This window comes from Suillus clintonianus (assembly GCF_016758775.1).
Source record: "Suillus clintonianus strain FC179 chromosome Unknown DEU56scaffold_112, whole genome shotgun sequence".
Taxonomy (NCBI): domain Eukaryota; kingdom Fungi; phylum Basidiomycota; class Agaricomycetes; order Boletales; family Suillaceae; genus Suillus; species Suillus clintonianus.
In genome coordinates this window covers 52,367-72,635 of record NW_024539336.1, presented here as the reverse complement: position 1 = coordinate 72,635, position 20,269 = coordinate 52,367, and the positions used below count along the sequence as shown (strand labels likewise).

At 48.1% G+C, this 20,269-nt stretch overlaps 6 protein-coding genes across 6 annotated transcripts; 1 reads left to right on the top strand and 5 right to left on the bottom strand.

Moving 5' to 3' along the window:
• Positions 1 to 704: 704 nt before the first annotated feature.
• On the bottom strand, positions 705 to 2,035 carry DEU56DRAFT_917633 (membrane bound O-acyl transferase family-domain-containing protein; the record flags this gene model as incomplete). Its single annotated transcript, XM_041358013.1, has 2 exons — positions 705 to 1,727; positions 1,784 to 2,035. The coding sequence occupies 2 exons, from the start codon at positions 2,033 to 2,035 to the stop codon at positions 705 to 707; spliced, it is 1,275 nt and encodes a 424-aa protein (XP_041203435.1).
• A 3,730-nt stretch (positions 2,036 to 5,765) lies between these two features.
• On the bottom strand, positions 5,766 to 7,693 carry DEU56DRAFT_925330 (uncharacterized protein; the record flags this gene model as incomplete). Its single annotated transcript, XM_041358573.1, has 17 exons — positions 5,766 to 5,968; positions 6,022 to 6,124; positions 6,175 to 6,199; positions 6,249 to 6,306; positions 6,357 to 6,384; positions 6,441 to 6,552; positions 6,611 to 6,653; positions 6,708 to 6,750; positions 6,802 to 6,829; positions 6,877 to 6,901; positions 6,956 to 6,987; positions 7,038 to 7,063; positions 7,108 to 7,133; positions 7,186 to 7,267; positions 7,321 to 7,419; positions 7,479 to 7,492; positions 7,541 to 7,693. The coding sequence occupies 17 exons, from the start codon at positions 7,691 to 7,693 to the stop codon at positions 5,879 to 5,881; spliced, it is 987 nt and encodes a 328-aa protein (XP_041203434.1). The 3' UTR covers positions 5,766 to 5,878.
• A 1,002-nt stretch (positions 7,694 to 8,695) lies between these two features.
• On the bottom strand, positions 8,696 to 9,666 carry DEU56DRAFT_831031 (ribosome recycling factor-domain-containing protein). The gene is made up of 4 exons (XM_041354532.1): positions 9,205 to 9,666; positions 9,061 to 9,158; positions 8,868 to 9,006; positions 8,696 to 8,811 (listed from the first exon to the last, which is right to left on the bottom strand). Exons 1-4 carry the CDS (start codon positions 9,658 to 9,660, stop codon positions 8,731 to 8,733), a joined length of 774 nt encoding a protein of 257 aa, XP_041203433.1. The 5' UTR covers positions 9,661 to 9,666; the 3' UTR covers positions 8,696 to 8,730.
• Positions 9,667 to 9,824: 158 nt separating this feature from the next.
• On the top strand, positions 9,825 to 11,864 carry DEU56DRAFT_745674 (WD40-repeat-containing domain protein; the record flags this gene model as incomplete). The annotated part of the gene is made up of 7 exons (XM_041349162.1): positions 9,825 to 10,279; positions 10,329 to 10,479; positions 10,530 to 10,928; positions 10,979 to 11,242; positions 11,303 to 11,580; positions 11,636 to 11,678; positions 11,745 to 11,864. 7 exons carry the CDS (start codon positions 9,825 to 9,827, stop codon positions 11,862 to 11,864), a joined length of 1,710 nt encoding a protein of 569 aa, XP_041203432.1.
• Positions 11,865 to 14,244: 2,380 nt separating this feature from the next.
• On the bottom strand, positions 14,245 to 16,023 carry DEU56DRAFT_873541 (major facilitator superfamily domain-containing protein; the record flags this gene model as incomplete). The annotated part of the gene is made up of 7 exons (XM_041355865.1): positions 14,245 to 14,492; positions 14,541 to 15,051; positions 15,100 to 15,259; positions 15,309 to 15,443; positions 15,503 to 15,663; positions 15,717 to 15,782; positions 15,844 to 16,023. The coding sequence occupies 7 exons, from the start codon at positions 16,021 to 16,023 to the stop codon at positions 14,245 to 14,247; spliced, it is 1,461 nt and encodes a 486-aa protein (XP_041203431.1).
• A 1,682-nt stretch (positions 16,024 to 17,705) lies between these two features.
• DEU56DRAFT_831018 (uncharacterized protein) lies at positions 17,706 to 19,592 on the bottom strand. The gene is made up of 2 exons (XM_041354531.1): positions 19,210 to 19,592; positions 17,706 to 19,123 (listed from the first exon to the last, which is right to left on the bottom strand). The coding sequence occupies exons 1-2, from the start codon at positions 19,483 to 19,485 to the stop codon at positions 17,867 to 17,869; spliced, it is 1,533 nt and encodes a 510-aa protein (XP_041203430.1). The 5' UTR covers positions 19,486 to 19,592; the 3' UTR covers positions 17,706 to 17,866.
• Between the last annotated feature and the right edge of the window lie 677 nt (positions 19,593 to 20,269).

Sequence of the window (20,269 nt, the reverse complement as noted above, 5' to 3'; positions counted from 1 at the left end):
TCTCGCACCCTCAAGCTCCTCACACACACGCTCGACCCTCACCAGCATAACCGCGAGCCCGCGTCTTCCGAATCCTGACAACAACTTGGATGACTCCGGAGAGGAGACGGAGGGCGAACTTGAACCTCATATATTCACATTCACAGCACCTAGTCGATCACAGTCTCATAACTCGGATGCGGATCTGAGCCACGATCATTCACTTTCGGGTGGCGATATTGATTTAGGAGACCAACCCAATCTTGGCGACCTCGGTGGCGCGTTTAACTCGCATTGTAATGATCTGAAAGTAAATTTTATATAGAGCTTGTAGACGCATTAGATCATCGAATGAATTTCCCTCATTTGCGGATACCTATCATGAATGACCTCGACGGTCTGTTCTGCAGAGTTCGCAAGTTACCCTACTCTAATACCTCACCGTACGTCTGCTTCTCTTACGATGGCGTTTTCTGATACATGAAAGCTACAAGTAATGGTTTGGACAAGGCGCATGTGTTGAACGGGCTCGCGAGGCGTCCCTTCATGTTTATGTTCATACACACAGCGGTTTAGAGAACGAGTTAGGCTCGTGATCAGCCTGTCTTATACACCACCGCGGAGACCTGATTGACGCCAGCTCTAGGTCTATCCATACCATCCAAACAAGTCATTATCATACAATGATGCAATCGACGTTGCTGAGCTACTTATATCGGTAATCTTTATTTCAGAAAATCAAACAGATTGAGATAATGTTTTAAAAAGTGGCCAAGCAAGACTATCGGTCTGTAACCCTCGGGGAAGAATTTGGACCCAACCAAACCAACTCTGACCCATGCATCAACCATGAAGCTACCCCAAAAGACTACCCAAAGCCAAGTCCACAGCAAGCCTAAAATTCCACTGACACGTGTGCCCGTACACCTCTTCCACACGCCCTCAAAGATTAGACCAATGGCCTGCATGAAAAAGAACCCAAAAACAACAACAGGGTAACCACCTCGTCCCATTGCCTTCAATCCAAGATAGTGCAGAGCGCCTGAGACGAGGAATGCGCCCATCACCCCCCCAGCGCGACCAAGCAGGTATGACAACGGCCGAGCACCGACCGATATGAAGCACTGCCGGAATAATTGGTGCCACCCGTGACCCCAAAAACTGGTCAGTGATGTCGAGAGCCACGGTGCATCAAACAAGGGCGGCCATTGAGACGGTGTCTGTCTGAATAACAAGACGAACTTGATGGCGAGTATCTGATACACCAATTCAATCACGAAATACGCTGTCCAGCCAGAGAAGATCGTAACGATGGCAGACCGGGTATAGCGAGTGAGGGGTGGCAGTGATGCGTCAAATATTGTACCCCCTTCAACTGATCCAAATGTTTCCGGAGAAAAGTCGCAAGCGGCTCCAGAGGTGGCATCAAGTGCAAGCATATAGAACAGTAGCTTCGCGAGGGTGCTAAGCAGGAACTCTAATGTTGACTGTGTTTCGTGGCTGCTCTTTGGAATGCGCAGGCCTTCCGCCCAATCCCACCCAATCCCGCGAAGGTTAAATGAAAGATCCCATGCGTTCCAGATAGCGGTAAACAGTAGGGTATCATCAACATCAGTCAACTGGTTGATTGTGCTACCTGCTAAGGTATTATTGTTGGATATCTTGTTCGGTTGCAAAGCGATCCGTTTATATGGATTTTTTGCGAAGGCCCAAGTGGTCGACCGCATCGAAACGGTGAACATGGCGAGCTGAGTTGTAAAATTTGGATGAGACCTTGGCTCCTCATGACATTCAGTCGACTCACAACTAAGCCTTGGTTGAGGAACCGGTAGTCGGGGATGCCAAAAGAAAAATCGAGCGATGAGCCAGCTCGATATGCGCACAGCAAAGCGACTGGAAGCAGTGCAAATCGGATCGTTGCAGTGCGTTTTCGTTGAACCATCACGCCCATTGCAAAGTACGAGACCAAGGTCGGCAAGAAAAAAGTCGCAAAAGTCGACGCGGACAACGCAACTCTCTCCTCGGGTACAAGCAGCCTATTATCGAGGCTGACCATGCTGAGAGCTTCTGTTAATGACGAACTGTTATAACTCGTATGACAGATGCGGCGTACTCTGTAATGTCGAAATGAGCTCGTCCAGTGAACTGTTTGGATGTGCTGGACAGCAGGACAAGCGGGCAATGCATCACTGCCGCATCATTTATCATTACAGCTGTGTGCGAAACTAATGGCAGTGACAAAATTTAAATTTTGGCATCCGCGGTGACGAAAAAGGAAATACATAGAACGACGCGGGACTCCTGGATGCTGGGGAAAGCTCTGTGACTTGTCCAGGTTTTTCAGACACTGTTAGCCATCCCTACTACGTATACTTTCGCTATACGTGTTATATATACAATTTGCTATGGCGAAAGGAAAGAAGTCTGCCCCAAAGAAGCCCACAATTAGAATACCACCAAGACCACTCCTCTCACTGACACCAAATGCTTCACAGATATCCACCAATTCCCATCCGTGATTCCACAGCCGAAGTGCGCAGTCTTTGAGATCGTTGCTGATCCTTCGGTTAACCATAGTATTTACGTGACGGGGCTGCGCAAGCTAGCTGGTGTCGCCAATGTTGTCTGAAAAGTTTATAAATGCCTGCGAGCGTCTTGGACGCATTGTTCTATGTATTTCCTTTTTCGTCACCGTGGATGCCAAAATTTAAATTTTGTCACTGCCATTAGTTTCGCACACAGCTGTAATAGGTCACGGGCCGAACCGTAAGACAAATGGAGATAGAGTTGCCTTGTGCCTTGTACACTGACGTAAAGTAAACAGTCTGGTACTACATTTACGATGCTCATTCTTTGCTTTAGGTCTTCCATCGACAGGCTGCCATCCTGAGCAAGCGCTTGATGATCCATCGGTCATCACTGTCGTCTGACGTATGTGACTCCTGGACGACTCCGCGAAGTCGACTGTGATGCACTGTATCCACAATTGATACGCTGCACATCTCGCACTTTCAATCTGCCCGCGTCTGGTGCAAAAACTTTCGGAACTCGCCGACTCGGGCGCATCTTGTGAGTGTTATGATCAGTGACCAATTTGAATCAACGTCACATCTCAATGGCTTGAGAACCTTGGAAACAATCATCTATTCATGATCAACATGTACAGCTATGCAAAAACTGGGTGTTCAAACATTCCGCGCAACACTGCTTTGGAGTTGTCATAAGTAGTCCTCCAAGTTCACTGCTCACCAACGCAACCCCTTGAATATGACACTGATCTCGAACGATCCAAGTTGGTGGCCGTTAATCAACTTTTCCCTTGTTAACAGCTACTCTGTAGGTACGTTGAAAGCCAGTTGGGAGATGTTGGTGATATTCTCACTCGATTGATTATGATTTCGTAGTTGCATCCTGGGTTGTAATGGTATATGATTGGGGTGAGCACGATATATGTCATCGTGAAATTACTGATGTCCTTATCGTACTCTCCAGTATTAACATCTGGACAAGAGGTAGGCTAATGTCATTGTCGGAGTAGTCATCTCACCGCGTTATGTTTTTATAGTTCGAACTGGTCTGGGTGAGTACAGTTCCATATCAAAATGGATAATACAATCAATGCAGGGCAGACACGACGCTGGTCCCTCATTACCGTTCTATATCTCAGTGTGCGTGCATTATCTTATAATCGCCATTGACGAGCTGTGCAGACTTGCAGAATGTTCTAGGTGCGCTGCCTTGGAGTATTGTACTGTGTGTACGTGTTCATGGCCAATAAATTAGCAATGTGCTAATAAGCCATCTCTCACGAGCAGCATAAACATAATGGGAATGTTTTCTCGCAAATACTGTGTTCACCGTTCTGACTGGCGGAATGCAGCGAATATCCCATCAATCTCGATGACAGATACGGTGGGTCTTCCGCATGGAACCTCACCAATCCGAACTAACCAACTGTACTTCTACGTAGGGGTGAGTAAGATTCTTGACTAGCTTGTAGGTTGAATATAATGACCGCAACAGCTGTAAGTTTGTTTGAAGAATCTCCGAGACTCATCAGTAACCGGGCTTTGCAGGCACTATCATTTCATTGGTAGGAAACTGGCTGGGTGTCGTCACAACTGTCATACTGGGTGGTGAGCTCTTCAGCTGCAGTAGCTCTGATTTGACTGAAATATCATGCAAGTTGTCATGATCATTCGGCTACATGCCATGTATCAGGGGTCCAGAAAGACGCTCATATTATTGGTTGCAACCTGCCTAGCACTCACGATTGCAGCAGGGGTGACCCTCGCAATACAAGATCAAGATGTTCGAGGTGGTAAGCTTTAATTATGCTAGGCAAATTTTAAGCGCTCCAGGTTCATGAGACAAATTTCAGAGGAGTTCATCCTCTCTGGTATCTATTACTGCGATTCCTACTACCTGGATGGAAATGCCCCACTTTTGATTGGCAGGGATTGGATATTCGTCTGTGGGCTCGCATGGGAGGTCCTCACCTTGTGTCTTGCAGTCTGGATTGTCATAAAACACTACCGTGAACTGCAACCACAATCGAGATGGTCCGTCAGGGACTGCTTTGCGGTGCTAATCAAGACACACGTGTTTTACTTTGGAGCGTGAGCTCGCAATTTGAATGTCATACCATTTTTCTGCTGAAGCTCCTCATGTGCTAGCTTTGCAGTTGTCTCTTCCTTGGGACTCGGCGCCTCGTCCCCAAATCTGTCGGTACGCATAAATCTGTAGTACTGTTTGGATCCGAGTTTGACCACTCGTTGTTCCTATAGAATATCTCTCCCGTGGGAGATGAGATTTATAATGGCATTTATCAAATCGCCTCCGTCATGGAGTTGTTTGTATTGGGACCACGCCTCATCCTTAGCGTTCGAGCACGTCACGCTCAGCTTCTGGCCAACTCTGATGAAGGAACTACCATGACTGCAATTGTTTTCCAAGAGCGCATACATGAGTCGACTAGCAGTCTTGCATATGAGGATGAGGGTATAGTGGTGCACGACATGTGCAGCTGCGAGGTGGAAGAAGCTCAAAAGAAGTGAGACGGACGCGTTCAAAGTGTCACACTACTTGATGCCAGAAATTATTGTGTACTACGCATATCATGAGAGAACTTAGACTATGATGTGTAAATGCGTGTCAATCTTTATTGGTTGTCTTTGAAGCAGTGTCTCCATCCGAGATCGACTGGACTTGCGGAACTCGCCCCAAGGATCAAACCCTCGACACTAACAGGCCGGGAGGAATACTGAATCTCTCAAAATGCTCAAGTGGATTCAAGGCGACTACAAGCTGGTCAAGACAAGATGTGCATGAGGGAAATTCATGTAATGTATGATGTGCCCCGATGTCTCAGTAAACTGATATGACTCCTCCCGTCGAGCATTGTGTCCCCTTCTCCACTTTACATCCTGCTCAGCACCCATACCCTTCCATCCTTGACCATTGCGGACATATAGAATCCCTGTCTTCCAACAAGCCGACGTTCTGATGACCGCCAGTATGTCAAAAGAGAACGATGAGCGGCACAGCACCCAGAAAGCAGGTACCGTATACTCACAGGTCACCTCGTCGCCCTTCTTATCCACGTAGCTGGCGGACCGTCAGTCTATCCACAGTGACCTCCCCTGACTTCGTGTAAAAAATGACGGTCCTTTGGGTGCACCAGTGAGGTTTGCAGTCCTTTCGAATCCCGATCAGCAGCGCTCCGCGTGGGGTGGCGAAACATCGTCTAAGCTTTCTGCAGCACGTTCGCACCATTTGAAGAACAAGCTAGCTGATAATAATTTAAACATACTATGGATTTACTTGACTCACTGCTCTCTACCGCCAGCAATCTGTTCATCACATACTAGCCCTATGGTACTGGTCCGTTGGTACAGACTCAATATCTAGTCTCCTCACTCTTCATTTCAGGATCCAGACCGTCGCTGTAGATCTCCGTCGTAATACTCTTCTGGACTTCAAACGATTGCTAACGCATGACTTGAGCCCCAGACAATTTCAAAGGAGGGCGAAAATACAAACCAGGTACCGTGGCGACGGATTCGGACGTCCTGCTCTGAACAGGGGGAGCACAACGCCTCCCGCGGAAGGAACAGACTGTTCAATCTTTTTGCGGGAATTTAACCTGGCGTATACTTTCAGTTGACACATAGAGGCCAAAATCACGATACGAACGAAGCTAATAATGATGTTGCATAGACTGCACAGAGTGTCAACTGAGTCAAATATGACAACTGAATCCGACATACATTTGCCCTGTACTTGGATAAAAGCAATGAACGCTGTAGTACTTGGAGAAACGAGAAACTAGAGTCAAGTTAGTTGGATATGAACCATCTGTTTGAACGTCCACTTACCACGATGAGCGCTAGAACGGCGAAAAGCCTATAGGAAATGAAGCGCCTGAGTTGTAGAAGATATATCATAAGCAGTAGGCTCACGACCCGATGGCACCAGTATTGATGCTATATAATTGGAGGCGGTTGATGATGCCGTCAGTCCTAAGGGCAACAAGTTGACTTTGACGTAGGGTTAGGCTAACTGATATCCTGCCTTTTCATGCCAGTGCGACGTTGTCGAAGGTAGAAGCATAAAGTAAACGCAATCACACTGTCGACGACTGCTGAAAGCACTTGACCAACCACCAAGAATGTCTGGCGATACTATGTTGAGACCAGTGGATCTGGGGGTATTTGTCGAGTACATACAAAGATGCGTGCTCTGAACTCCGCCCATCCAGGATACATGAAACTGTTCGAACTACAATCAGTGGTCAGATAACCAAATACAGGAAGGACGTACCTCCATACGCAGTTTACCACTCCAAATACTGCAAAAAATCAACTCGCAGCTCTATGTTAAAATTGAAAAGTTTACCGCAGCGAACAGTTGCAGCAATGGCCTACAACGAGGGCTTGAGCAGGAATTCTAGACATCAAAGATAAATGCGACAAACAAAGAAAACAGCAATCCAGCGATTCTGACCCACTGCTCACGTAAGTAAGAGAGGAGGTAAATGCGTGTATCGAAGTACTCACGTCGCGATATCCGCCAGATGAAGCAACTGATGGAGTTAGCACAACCTTTACGATACTTCGAGAAACTCACAGATTCGCAACATAACCTATAATAAACTATGATAATATCACTAGGGCGAACCCCAGGCAAACAAAAACAGTAACATACACCAATAATCATTGTAGCCTGGCGGAATGGGTTGAGATCAGCAGGAAATTTTTTGTCTATACTGGCTCTCACCCCCATGCTCCTGTGAAGAGGAGTCAATGAGCCCCAGTTACTGTGCAACAAAAACATACACACCAAACTGCCGACGCCAACGTTGTCAAGTCTCCAAAATGTATGATGAGATAGTACTCGACAAAGTGTATTGACAATGCTGTGTGAGCAGTCTCGAGAATCCTGAATAGTCGGAATGTGTCTCGTCATCGCACAGAACATGGGAACGAAGTTTAGCATACCAGACGAATGCCACCTGTCAGTGTCAGAGAAATCATTATATGCATGCGTCTGACGGACTCACCACAGACTTCAGAATCTTGCTGTCATGCTCGTATGATCGCCAGTAGTGGAAGGCCTGCATGCAGGTGACGCCGTACATTAGCATGGTGGCCAGTGTACCGGAAAGCGTTGCTTGCACGACCGATTCCGCAATCGACGACTCGGACTCCGACATGTTGACAGAGAGGGAAAGGTAAGAGCCTGAAGGAACAAAGCAAAGACCATCTGATATTTATTTCGCAACAACTACGCACACTTCCAATTTTCACAGCTCACAGGCGCACTTGACCCTTGGGACAGCATCATACGTACTATGATCACAGTGATGGTGAGAAACAGTGGTAATGCGGTTTACTATTCGAGCATTAGCACATGAGCAGCGCTTAAAGGAGTTGCGACAGCCACCAAACATTGATGATCAAAGATCCACTGCGCATGAGAGTCACCAGGGGTCACCGGTACCGCTCACCTCGTATCCTGATTTGAAGAGATGCAAATTATAGTCAGTGATACTGAAATGGTGACGCTACGCTACTTACTTGGCGTGAGCATCAGTATAATGCTATATTGTATATCTATACGCAATGCGAGGGGCCTCTCAGAGATGTAAAGCAACCTTGACATGGCATAGCTGTGACTATATGATAAGAGAAAAATAAATTTGGCCAACATCATTGACATAGCCTGAGATAGCAATAGTTGACGCCACACTGGAGTTATTTTTATGCAGGCGGAGTACTAACGGAGTACTAGTGCGTGCACAATAACACGGTTAGGGAAAGCTGCTACCGCGTCAACAACCTTTATCTGGTAGGAAAAATGATGGACCCAATCTGATTTTAAATTCTCGTCAAGCTCATTTTTGGCATACACCAACATCTTCATCTCCGCTCAGCGACGATTCGCAATTGTTATTTCTGGCTTGACATGGGGCTTATACCAGTGCTTCAGAAGATCCGCAGATATCCAAGTTCACGGTGATAAACCCTCTAAGCAAAGTGCCTAGTCAGTGGCCAGCGGTGTTCCACTGCAGTGGCTGCCATTGATATTCTGACCACCTTTCTTCCCGTCTTCGCCCGTAATTGCGAAAGAGTCCTATCGCAGCACATATGGAATGTTGGCACCGTGAACCTCAAGTTAGTATAAGCGCCGACGATAACAGATACAAATGGCGAGGTAGGTGTTGTCAGGGTATGGCTCCTCCGGACACCCCTACCGGGTCCCGGTTGATTTTTTCATATATGCTAGAATCTTGTCTACTTCAGTAGTGTTCCTATCTGCGAGCTTCTGAAACTAATAGGTTGGATAAGATAAAATGATAAAGTGAGTCAAAAGCGAGTCAGACGTACTTCTTCAAGTTCGATCGAGTGTTTTTTGTAGTCGCCCTTTTTGATACTGGCCTGCTGTATCTTTCGAAGTTGCACCCGAGTGTCCTCTGCCATTCGCTGAGCAGTTGCAGTCAGTGCATTGCGTGCTTCAACTGTTGGCCTAAAGAGAAATTAATTATAGATGACCATGCCACAGGAAGTCGAAATGAGTGACCTAGGTATAGGTATCTTGATTGTCGTGGAATCCTGTCTTTGAGGAACGATATTCGGAAGCTTCGCAGCGTATAGGGCTTGTTCAATTGCTTTCAGATTCTACTGGTGCATCAATAAGTGAATGTCCGCAAGCCTGACCACTCACATGTTCTTCAAACACCGTGATAATCAAAGTTGAGCCATCTCGAACACCAACAGTGGCCACTTCCTCGAGTTTCACAAGTTCCTTTCCTTTGCCTGGAAGTTCTATGCGTACTGGCGAGAGAAGAGCTGGGGTAACGCGACCACTTGCACGAGTCTCTAGGCCAGCTACCTCCTTGCGGTACCACTCAACAGCGGCACTCATCTTCGCATCGGATTTTCCGTATTCCAGGCGAGCGGCCTCGGATGTAAGAGCTTGTTTGGATCCCGGGACCAAGTCTGCAGTAGATTTCGTCTTAGACCTCGAGGCGTAAAGCCGGATATGTGATTTTATGGGTGGTTGAGAGATAACATTGTGCGCAAAGCTGCTCTGTGTCAGACCAAGAAACTGAAGGCTACAACGAGACACAGTTCTTCCTGAGCAGGAGGCAGCAAGCCGCACAACACTGGCTAGTGACATGATTACAACTATTCTACATGTTGCAACTTGTCGGTGTTTGTAGCTTAGTCAGCTGAGTTCTGCAAATTACATGCAAGCAGAACTTTCGGCCTTGCAGGATCATTTTCTAGCAGTGACTATTGAACAATCAATCACCGGGCGAGGGCGTACGAATGGCGTCTCCTATGGATTCTTTGTTTGTCAAGGCACAAAATACCTCCCTGCCGAAATCCCTGCGTCCCACCTCGTCACCATCAGACATCCCAAAGCACAAGCACGTCAAGGATCTCAAGCTAAGAACAAAATTAACTCGGCAGGCAGCACATGCTGCGCGGTCAAAAGCACTTGTCGAAGATGCTGAACTGTTGCTCACGAGCGAGGCAGGGAAAATGCAGGTGGAGACCGAGCTGGAACGAACTTGGAGAATAGGCCAGGATGATATTGTGCAAGGTGCCGGTCAGGAGGCTGCCAAGGGACGACGGGAACTGAAGTTGGATGGTGGTCCATATCGCTCGAGATACTCAAGGAACGGCAGACATCTTGCCATTGTCGGCAGCATGGGCCATGTCGCGACTTTTGACTGGCAAACAGGAACGATGCATGCTGAGCTTCAGCTGCAGGAAACATGTCGCGATATCACGTATGTCGCTCGTTCCTTGCGTGCAACAATTCTCAATCGTTCATTAAAGGTTCTTACAGGATCAGTCATTCTTCGCGGTCGCACAAAAAAAATATGTATTTATATACGACCGTGATGGTGTCGAACTACACCGATTGAAAGCTCACATTGAGCCCACGCGACTCGAATTTCTTCCATATCACTGGTTGCTCGCTAGTGTGGTCAGTTATTCCAATTCAATGTAAACTTGTGCCAGCTCAGTCGATAGTAGGGAAACAACGGATTCCTAAAATATCAAGACACCTCCACAGGCCACATCGTGGCAGAGCATCGAACAAAGCTCGGTGCATGTAATACGCTCGCACAAAATAAGCACAACGCGGTGCTACACCTCGGTCATTCCAATGGCGTTGTCACCCTCTGGACGCCAAACATCCCCCATCCTGCTGTACAAATCCTAGCACATCTCGGTCCAGTTGTGGGGCTGAGTGTCGATCCGAGTTCTGGTGGGCGCTACATGGCGTCATCAGGCCAGGATGGGGTCGTAAAGGTCTGGGACTGTCGGAATTGGAAGGGCACTGTGCGGGAATGGACGACAAGAGGTGGCGGCGCTGAGTTGGAATGGAGTGCAAGGGGTGCGTTAAGTGTGGCAGTAGGTGGAAGTGTCAACGTGAGTTACTGCACTCTTGCTTGAGCCGAGTCTCATCTGTTACGTGCCAGGTGTACACAAAACCGTCAATACAGACCTCACACCCAGCTAAAGCTCCACCACCTCTTTACCTCACACACCCAATACCACATCGACCGCTTACTTCGGTGCGATTTTGCCCTTTCCAGGATATCCTTACCATCGGACACAATGCTGGTCTGTCGAGTATTCTTGTGCCTGGGGTTGGCGAACCAAACTTCGACAGTACGGAAGCCGATCCATTCGAGAACAAGAAGGCAAGAAGGGAAAGGGAAGTCAAGGGTCTTTTAGACAAGGTATGCTCAACGTCTAGTTCACTCTTAAATGATGCTGATAGGGACCATCCATCACCTTAGATTCAACCGGACATGATCACACTTGACCCCGATTTCGTGGGAGCCCTTGCACCGCCAACAAAATTAACCACTGCTGTCAATGACACACATGATGTTCCCTTCGCTCGTCTTCCTCGCCTTGAGCGATTACGTGTCCAGGGTAAAGCAGATGAAACGGAGCTTGTTGATGATGATGACGAGGACGCTGCTAAAGGCGACGGTGACAAGAATGACAACCCGCAGTCACGAAATGAGAAGGAGAAGCGAAAAATGCGCGGCAAGGGCAAGAGTGTCAAAAGGTATGTATTCCGTGTGGGACACTGCAGCCAATCGCTTATCATGTTCAAAATCCAGATACCTCCGAAAGCAACGCAAAAACGTCATTGATCCCACTGCAGTAAGCCTCAGTCACTCGCTCCATTAATTGCTCATGTGCTCAAATTCGTGCTCTCTGCGAATATAGGTCGCTATTCGTGCGAAACTGGAGAAGCAGCGGGAGGAAAAGCGCGTGGCAAAGGCCATCGAGAATGGTCAGATGGAGGCGCGCAAACCATCGGCGCTTGATCGATTTAGACGACCGTGACGGCATTTGGTCTTGGAGCAAAAATACATATGTAGCACCTTCCGTCCTTTGGATGGCTTACGCTGACGCGGTGTTGTTAATTTGGATTGCCTGAGCGTGTCCACATCAGCCATTATTCTACGTCTGATAAAGACGGGACCAGTATGCATCACGGTCTCGCTATCTTTTCTATATATGTCCGTTTTGCTGATGTGCTTGCATGGACCTACTTTGTGACTCAAAGACGTCCTTGGCCATGGAAGGAGAAGTAATTGAAACGGCAAGACTCTCCATTGATAGCATCTTCAACAGGGGACTCCACTGCTCCTCCTCGTCACCAGGCAAAGAACTCGCACATTTGTGAGCCGAGCCTAGCACGACGTCAAGGAGGGAGTGATCCTTTTCAAGGGTATAATCGGTGCGCTGCGGTAATTTGATATGTGAGTGATAACATACTCAAAGGTTTCAGCCTTGGTAGATTCTGAGGCGACGAACATATCAAGCAGCTTTGATTTGCGACGGAAACTCCGCTACACACTTGGTGGCTGGTTTGAGGCGCGAGGGGGAAAAAGTTGGCTGCATCTGGTGCATACGCGGATCGACGAAATGAAGAGGTTGTATTGCAGTAAGATGTATGCATGTATTCGGGCAGTTACACGGTGATATGTCGGAGAAATTTCTCGACAACGGAAACAACAATATTCATGCAGTCATCCAGGATAGATGGCTTTCAGCCTGATACAAGCGCCGGGAAGTAGCAACTGCGCTATGATGCGAGGGCATACATGTTGGAAGGTATGGAGAGAGGCGTCAGACGAGTGTATACAGTGCCGAGGCAGCGGGAGGGTATACTGTCGAGGAAGGCAAGTGCGACAATAGGAAGTAATCTTGCAACAGTGATGGAAGCATGGCAGCAAACGACCTCGTGTCTTGGGGGTTTATGGAAACGAGGCAGGTTATTGTAGTGAAGAAAGGTAAAACGCACAATACACGCACCTCTGCAGCTGACACAAAGACGCTCACAAACCCTCCAAAGTCCACGTTGACCGTCCTCAACACTACCAACCTCCAGTTAAATGTCGAAGCTCGTTCTAAGCACCACACCCCTTCGAACTTTTAAAGGTGTTGAAGGAAACGTAAGGGCAGTCGCAGTTTTCCCCGATAGACGAAGAATAGTTACGGCCTCAAACGACGAGACCCTTTGTCTTTGGGACTTGAAGACAGGTGTTGTGTTGAAGAAGATGGAGGGGCATCGCAGTGACGTGTCGCCGGCATTGGCGGTATCACGAGATGAGCAAATCATTGCAAGCGGTGATTACCTTGGAGAGGTCATTGCTTGGAACGGAGAAACAGGAGAATCTCTCACCCAACCCATCAAAACCCACCCCAAACATATCAACTCGTTGGACTTTTCCGCGGATGGTACGGTGTTGGCCACTGGTTCAGACGACAAGACGGTCAAGCTGTGGTGCACCAAAACATGGCAGCAACAAGAAAATCAATTTTAATTAATACTAGCAAAGTGAAGCGCTCACCAAGTGATCAGCTTTCCATCCTTGGCGTGCTCGCCACATTCCATCGTCGCATCTCGCCAAGGTACTCTGTAAGACTCAGCCTGAGAGGACCACCCCATTGCGGAAACGACCGGCGCCGTGACTCTTCAACCTGCGCGCGTGTCGCGCGGAAGAGCGAGAGTGATGCAAGATCCACCTTTGGTTCTGCCATCGGAGGTATACTTTGCAATGTGAAGAGTTGGTGAGTGACCAGAATGAATATAATGGGGTTGAAGGAGCTCCTTATATCTCTATCATAACTTCACCTCCCATCCCACGTCAGGTGCGTAAATGAATAAGACTTATCTTATCCTGACTCTACCTCATAACTTGAATGCTGGCTTAAGTATTCTAGAGTTTCCAGATATGTTGCCAAATAAATCACCCAGCGCCAAACCTGGTAGACCATTAGGGGTATTAGCGCGCCTAAAACATTATCTTCAGTCGTCTATGACAGTCTAGTCTGTGATGAAGCAACGACCTAATCAGTGGTTTGCTTCATGAGGGGTCCTTGGGTAGATGTCTCTACGCCCTGCCAGGTTGGTGCGAGTAGCTCACGCTAACATTCTAACTCGGAAGTTGTTCCCCAAGCACCTACAATGACTATCCGAAGTACCAAAAAGAGCTTGACCGTAACTCCGATGCACTGCATGGCAGGAGCCTATGTTCAGGATAGAATGCTCATCTTCTACGTTTTCACCCAAATCAGACCAGATAACAAGTCACTGATTACAATGGTCTCGAGCCAGACGTTCTGGGAAGCGAATTTGAGGAAGTCCCAGAACTCTGGCTCGAAACTAATATCACAATCGCATCGACCCAACAAATAAAACTCTCTTTGATCTAAGCTACTTTGTCGACATGGTGCGAGGTAACAAGAAGCCAATGCCCATCACCATGCACACCATACCTGCCATTGCACAATACACCAGATTCCCTCCAAGATAATGTTTCTCTATACTTATCGAGAACGCGTAGTTGACTGCAGCCGGTCCAATAGCGCGCATCACAGAAACGATCACTTGTGCAAACCCGTTTGTCGCGCCCACAGACGCTCGGTTAGGGGAAGCCGCAGAGATATACATGAATGAGATGCCTGCCAGAACGCGTCAGAAATACTAGTGAGCGAATGATAACGACAAACCATATGCGAAGTTCATGCAACTCCCAAGAGCGACCTGTAGGGCCACCAAACACCAAACACTCTGTACAACGCCACTATATCTCGCCAAAGTATTCGAGGCCGGGAGGAGAGCGATCATAGGCAGGGCGCAAGTCACAGCGAATAGCCAAAGTTTTTTCGGACCCATAACGTCATGAAGCCTGGCAAATGCCAACGGCTGCGTTATCCCATTTAAGATCCCCTGGACTGCCAGAACAATTCCAATGGTTGGGGTATCGAACCCCAGACCGCCTAGCGATATGGGAGTAGCATAAAACACGGGTTGTACAGTGCGAAATGCGATTTCAACAAGGGCAACACCAGCGTAGCTCCCAGTTGCGATGATTACACGACGAACGAAAAGAGCTCGAATGGGGACGGGCGTATCACCAACTGGAGATGATACCAGCGGGGATTCTAGAGCAGGTGAAGGAACAGTCTTGCGCTTTTTCCAAGGTAGCAGCTGGCTAATGTTTATTTGTGGAGTTGCGGTCTACGATTGACATAAAAATTCATCCTGTCACAAGACGGGACAACATACCTCCTTCAAGTAAAGAAAAACGACGATCCATGTCAACGCTGACATAGTGGCAGGGACTGCGCACGGCAAGAAATAAGGATATTTCTTCAGAAATCCAGAACCCCCGAAGATATTAGGGAACCTATCCGCAGGTCGTGCAAGTACTCCACCTACGAGCGGCCTGTGATTATTTCAGTACATATAGAGAACGAAATCTTCGCACAACATACCCAAGTGTAAGACCGCTGGACCAGGCAAGAGGGATGAATGCCCACGCGCGAGCCAGATTAGTCGAATCTGTCATTTCAGCAGTCATGCTTTTCATAACGCCTATGTTGCCATTGAGGGCGCCACTCAGGCAACGACTATCACGATAAGATGTGAACTCTGTCTCAAATAAAAATTGCGCAGAAACACGACAGACCTTATCACCAAGCTCCAGAATGTCTTGGACAGACCAAAGCAGAACATAGAGAGGGAGAGTCCGAACAGTCCGATTAGCAGGACAGGTTTGCGACCTATATAGTCAGAGAGACGACTCCAGTGGAAGATGGTGAGCGCTTCGGTTGCAAAGAACAGCGAGTGCTAGACCATAACGCTGAGATTACCGCAATGAAAACCTCTACTTATCCACTTACCACCAGCCCAACGTAGAACGACACGAGCGCTTCATCTCCGTGGGTGATCCCAATGTCACGAATAAGCTACGTATGGCATGATCAGTTGTGACTTTGTCAATTTGAATCTTCAATAGTAAATGCTGACCTGAGGCGCAAAAGGCGAGATAACTGACGCTGCCATTGGCTCTGCAATCTGCAACACTAGGAGCATTGAGAACTGGCCCCATGGTAGTGGTGTTTGTGGTGTCTTCGCCGGCGCATTTTCCTCTGATTGAAGCAAAGGCGTTTCCTCGTCTACCTGCTGAGACGTAGGATCAGGAGACATGAGATGATGGTTGCAGAAGTATGGGAGACGCGCCGATGACTGATCGAGGGATCATTTATATTGTGGGTTGAGTGGCCTAATACTAACAAGTGTCAGAAGTGGACTAGTCAGAATTCTGGATCCGGGTCATGCCCGAGATGCGGGAACAAGCAAAGATTGAATTCAAGCAGCGACTTGTACTGTCACTGTACATACACATAGTATGTAGCCTCCTTTGAAGCCATAGATAAGCATTAGGTGTTGTGCTTGAGTCTTGAGTATACGAAACCTATGATCAGTACTTGCGGTGTGCGGTGACCGAGCAAGGATATCGATAACTGTGGGTGCCGATTCTATGAAGATTCCGAGTCAGAATGACAAGGTCACGTTAAGGGTCCTTCTCGGATGCTCACATCGCGCTATTATCATTCGTTTCTGCGGATGCCGACTTAGTGACCCACCGAAGAGTAACCGAAGAGCAAAGGCAATCGATCCTTGGTTTTGCGTGTTTTACTGACTACAATGAGTGATGCCCACTAGTGAAAACCCAACACGATGGCTTCTGTGTGTCTGGTGCACTGTCTTGTTCTGTGCAGGTCTGTCCAGACTCCAGAGTGTCACAGGAATTTACTGATGTGAAATGATATGATATGAAGACATAGGCTCATGCCTTGTGGACGCAATAGCCACCGAACCGCCGGTTATTCCTCCTTAAATATTGGAGAAAACACTACTTGGGCCTATGGGCGGAACTGTTGGAGGAGTTTGAGTATATGGTGGCCTGTTACCATTCCGAAGTAGATCGGCTCCCAATGGCGTGAGAAATGCAAGTCCCTGAACCCATCAATTACATGAAGGGCAAAGACCTCGACCACCGCTCGGTAAGTACATTTCCTGGTCATTCTTAAGTCGACGTTTGCCGCCTTCGCGCATGCTGAGCTCTTCTGCGAATATACTGAATTCTCCTGTTGTCAGGAAAGCAGCCAGGCGTATGATATGAGATGAAGATAAGGAAGGTGGTGATTGATCGAGCGTTATAGCAGATATTTCTGCTACAGAAGTAGCTAGAGTAGACCTGCAGAGCAGGGTTCGCGATACGCCATTGTTGTCCCTTACCAGCAGGGAGGATCCGCGGGGTTTGGTCGACGATATGGTAAACCCGCCCGCCAATGTAACGTGCTGACGAGGAAAGGTCGGCGGTGGTGCTAGAGTTATTCCCTCGGCATCAATGAAATTCTCGACAGCACAACGTCCTAGAGAGGTATGAGATAGTGAAAACAGACAAATATCATTTGCAACTCAAACCAAGAAATTATTACTAGAACGTCAAAGTTCCAGTCCCTTTTCATTGGGAGATATTAGTGACTAGTAGGTGTCTTGCATCCCGTGTGCGGAAACCCATGGAAGTCGAGGGGATGAAGGAGATGAGGGGTGCAGTGAGTAAACTCATTCGAATCGGATACTCACGACATTTCGACGAACCAGCGCTAGCCGTGAACTGAGATTTTCAACATGTTGTCACTTGATCAGCGTATAGGACGAAGAAGGGAACGTAGCACGCAGTCACAGTGTGACCCACCAACGTTCAATCCGTACTCCGCGCCGACTTGAAGGATATTGGCGAAAAGCCAACCTTGGCCACAGTACTCGTCACAGCTTGCCCTTCGAACCAAGTTCATGATTCGGACCCACTAAGCCACAAAGGCATAAATGCTGTATCACGGGCCAACCAAAATATACAGTTATGAAGTACAGGGTATAATGAAAAGACAGCGTATGATCTACCTTGCCCATCATTTGTTAGCAATAAATAGCAGCCCCAGGACAATTCCCCGTAAATGAGTGTGAGTGTACCATCCCAAACTCAGGTCATTTGGCGCCAAATCGGCGCTGCTTCTGTGACACGGCCGCCACTGGCCGCAGAAGGTCTAAAAGATTCGAGACGCAGGTTGACTTGGTGCCACGACCTCCTGAGGTCGCCGACTCGGTCGACAAACGGAAGCATAGTGAAAATGATGCGAGCGACAACTTCAGCATCTCCTAAGCTAGAGTTGCCCACCCGTAATGTTTTCAGGGAGGCGTGTCGAAATGACTCGGTTGTAGGATCGATATCGATATTCACAGCGTCGATCATCACTTGCAAGGTATGCAAGTGGGGGCAGAAACGAAGCGCTGTGAACAATGCGCGGAATGTCACTGCAGGCTGAGGAAGACCGCTGTAACCATCAAGTTCCAGAGAGCGGAGGTGCGGCCAGCTTGACATTGCTTCCACAAGAAGGTCATTGTCGATGTCAATAGCGTGACAAACTTTGAGCTGTAGGGTTTGCAGCTGCGTGAAACACAGAAACTGTCTGATTGCTGTCAAAGGTGTGCCCCACTCCTCGTCGTCCTTAAGCACCAGGTAGGAGGAATCTATTACAATGTGTTCGAGGGTCTGGGATGCTTTACACTGTGACAGTGCATGGAAAAACTGCTCGGCCTTTGCCGTTGTAAAACCGGGGATATGCATATCGAATCTTTGTAGTGCAGGGAATTCTGCGCGTCGTATCACTGGGGTAATATCCGTGACAGCGTCTGAGGCGAAAGAAAGAGCCGTGAGCTTGAGGAAAGGGGCGAATTTGAGATGATCCCATGTCAATGGGGAAGGAAATTGACCATCGATGGTTACCGTGAGAAGGGTAGGGATGTTGGAGAGGTGGTTCCATGCTGCCCAGTCGAGTGGTGCACACGACAGATTTACAAGCCGCTTGCACGAACGGACAGTGTTGGACACTAGGGAAAGCTCATCTGTTGTGTTTCCAAAGGCCCTATTGATAGACAAGTCCTCCAAGGCAGGACAACGGCCTATGATAGATTCCATATCGGAAGAAAGCTTTGATATCGACAAACGGCGCAGCGCAGGGGAAATGAGGCACTGCAGGTATCTGGTATCTGAAACCCTCCAGGATAACGACCACAATCCTGGGAACAGACATGTCTCGGCAGCCTCGGGTTGGAGGACTGTGAGGAGGGGGAAATGTGTGTTGTTCTGTACATTCAATACGCGCACATGGGCAGCATGACGCAAAAATTGATGGGTCTCGGCCTCGGATAATGGTTCAATACCTTGAGGACAGAAGCCCTGCGTTGAGATGTTTGGTGAGCGAATGAACGGAAAAATGAAAGGAAAAGAATATTAATGAGCTTGTGTGAGAAGTTTGTGCTGACCTGCCAGCCGCCTACGACTCGGATTGGACGCAGCCTCGGTACACACCCTAGTAATGGTGTTATGCCGTTTAAATCAGCCCAAAGATAATACATTGCGGGCTCATGGAAGGCCTTGCATGTCCTGGCAAGTGCTGCAAGGGATTTCCGCGACACACGTGCTGCAATGGACATCCGAGTCCGCACCGAGGGTTCCATGCTCCAAGGCCCTGGTTGGCTGGAATACACATGAGAGAATATCTCCAGGAGAAATTTGGAGACACATAGAACTGGGTGCATCAGTCTACAGATCCGTAGTCTACCAGTACAACGACTAGGGATCTTCCTTCATAACTTAGACCACGAGGGTTCTCAGCTGGGAAAGTTCGAGGACCCGGAAAACCCCGAGGGGCCTGTATGTCGGGTGCAATTCTTCTCAAGCCTTTGGCACTACTGCTCAAATTTCAAATTTCAAATTCCGAAGATTCGTTTCGTATGTACAATTGGAACAGTTGCATGGCAGGCCTTAGCTTGCTCAGATTGTCATTTCGTGTAGGTTCCTGTTGTACTGCTGTTATCAAGGTGTGTGATTCGCGATCGTGGCTCGTTGACTAACTTGAAACCGCGCTCTGTACCATTTATTGTGTCAGATTCGGACCAGTTGGTAGACACAGCGCCTATTGTGCCGTCTCCGAGTCTTTCTCTCGATTTCACGATGCTAATTTGATTTTTTTTTCACTCCGGACCACTTGCTTTACAATCACCTCCATCAACACCTAATCTGTTACGATATGCAGCGCGCACGAGAAGGTTGGAACAAGTGTTTGAGGACGTCACCCCCCCTCCCCCAGCAGATGAAACATGAAGCGAAGATCGCCAATAAGTATGCTCACAGCGCCACTCCCTACGCCTACAGTTGGCGTACAAGTCCTCGATAACGCTCGGAACAATAAAGACGCCCTCAAGCATAACAAGACGAAACCAGTAAATAAAGTAAATATCAAGCATATATTGTCTACTGTAGGGCCTCGTCCCACTGGACAAAAATCAAGTCTCATCCAGCGCCCGCCACGTACCACACTGT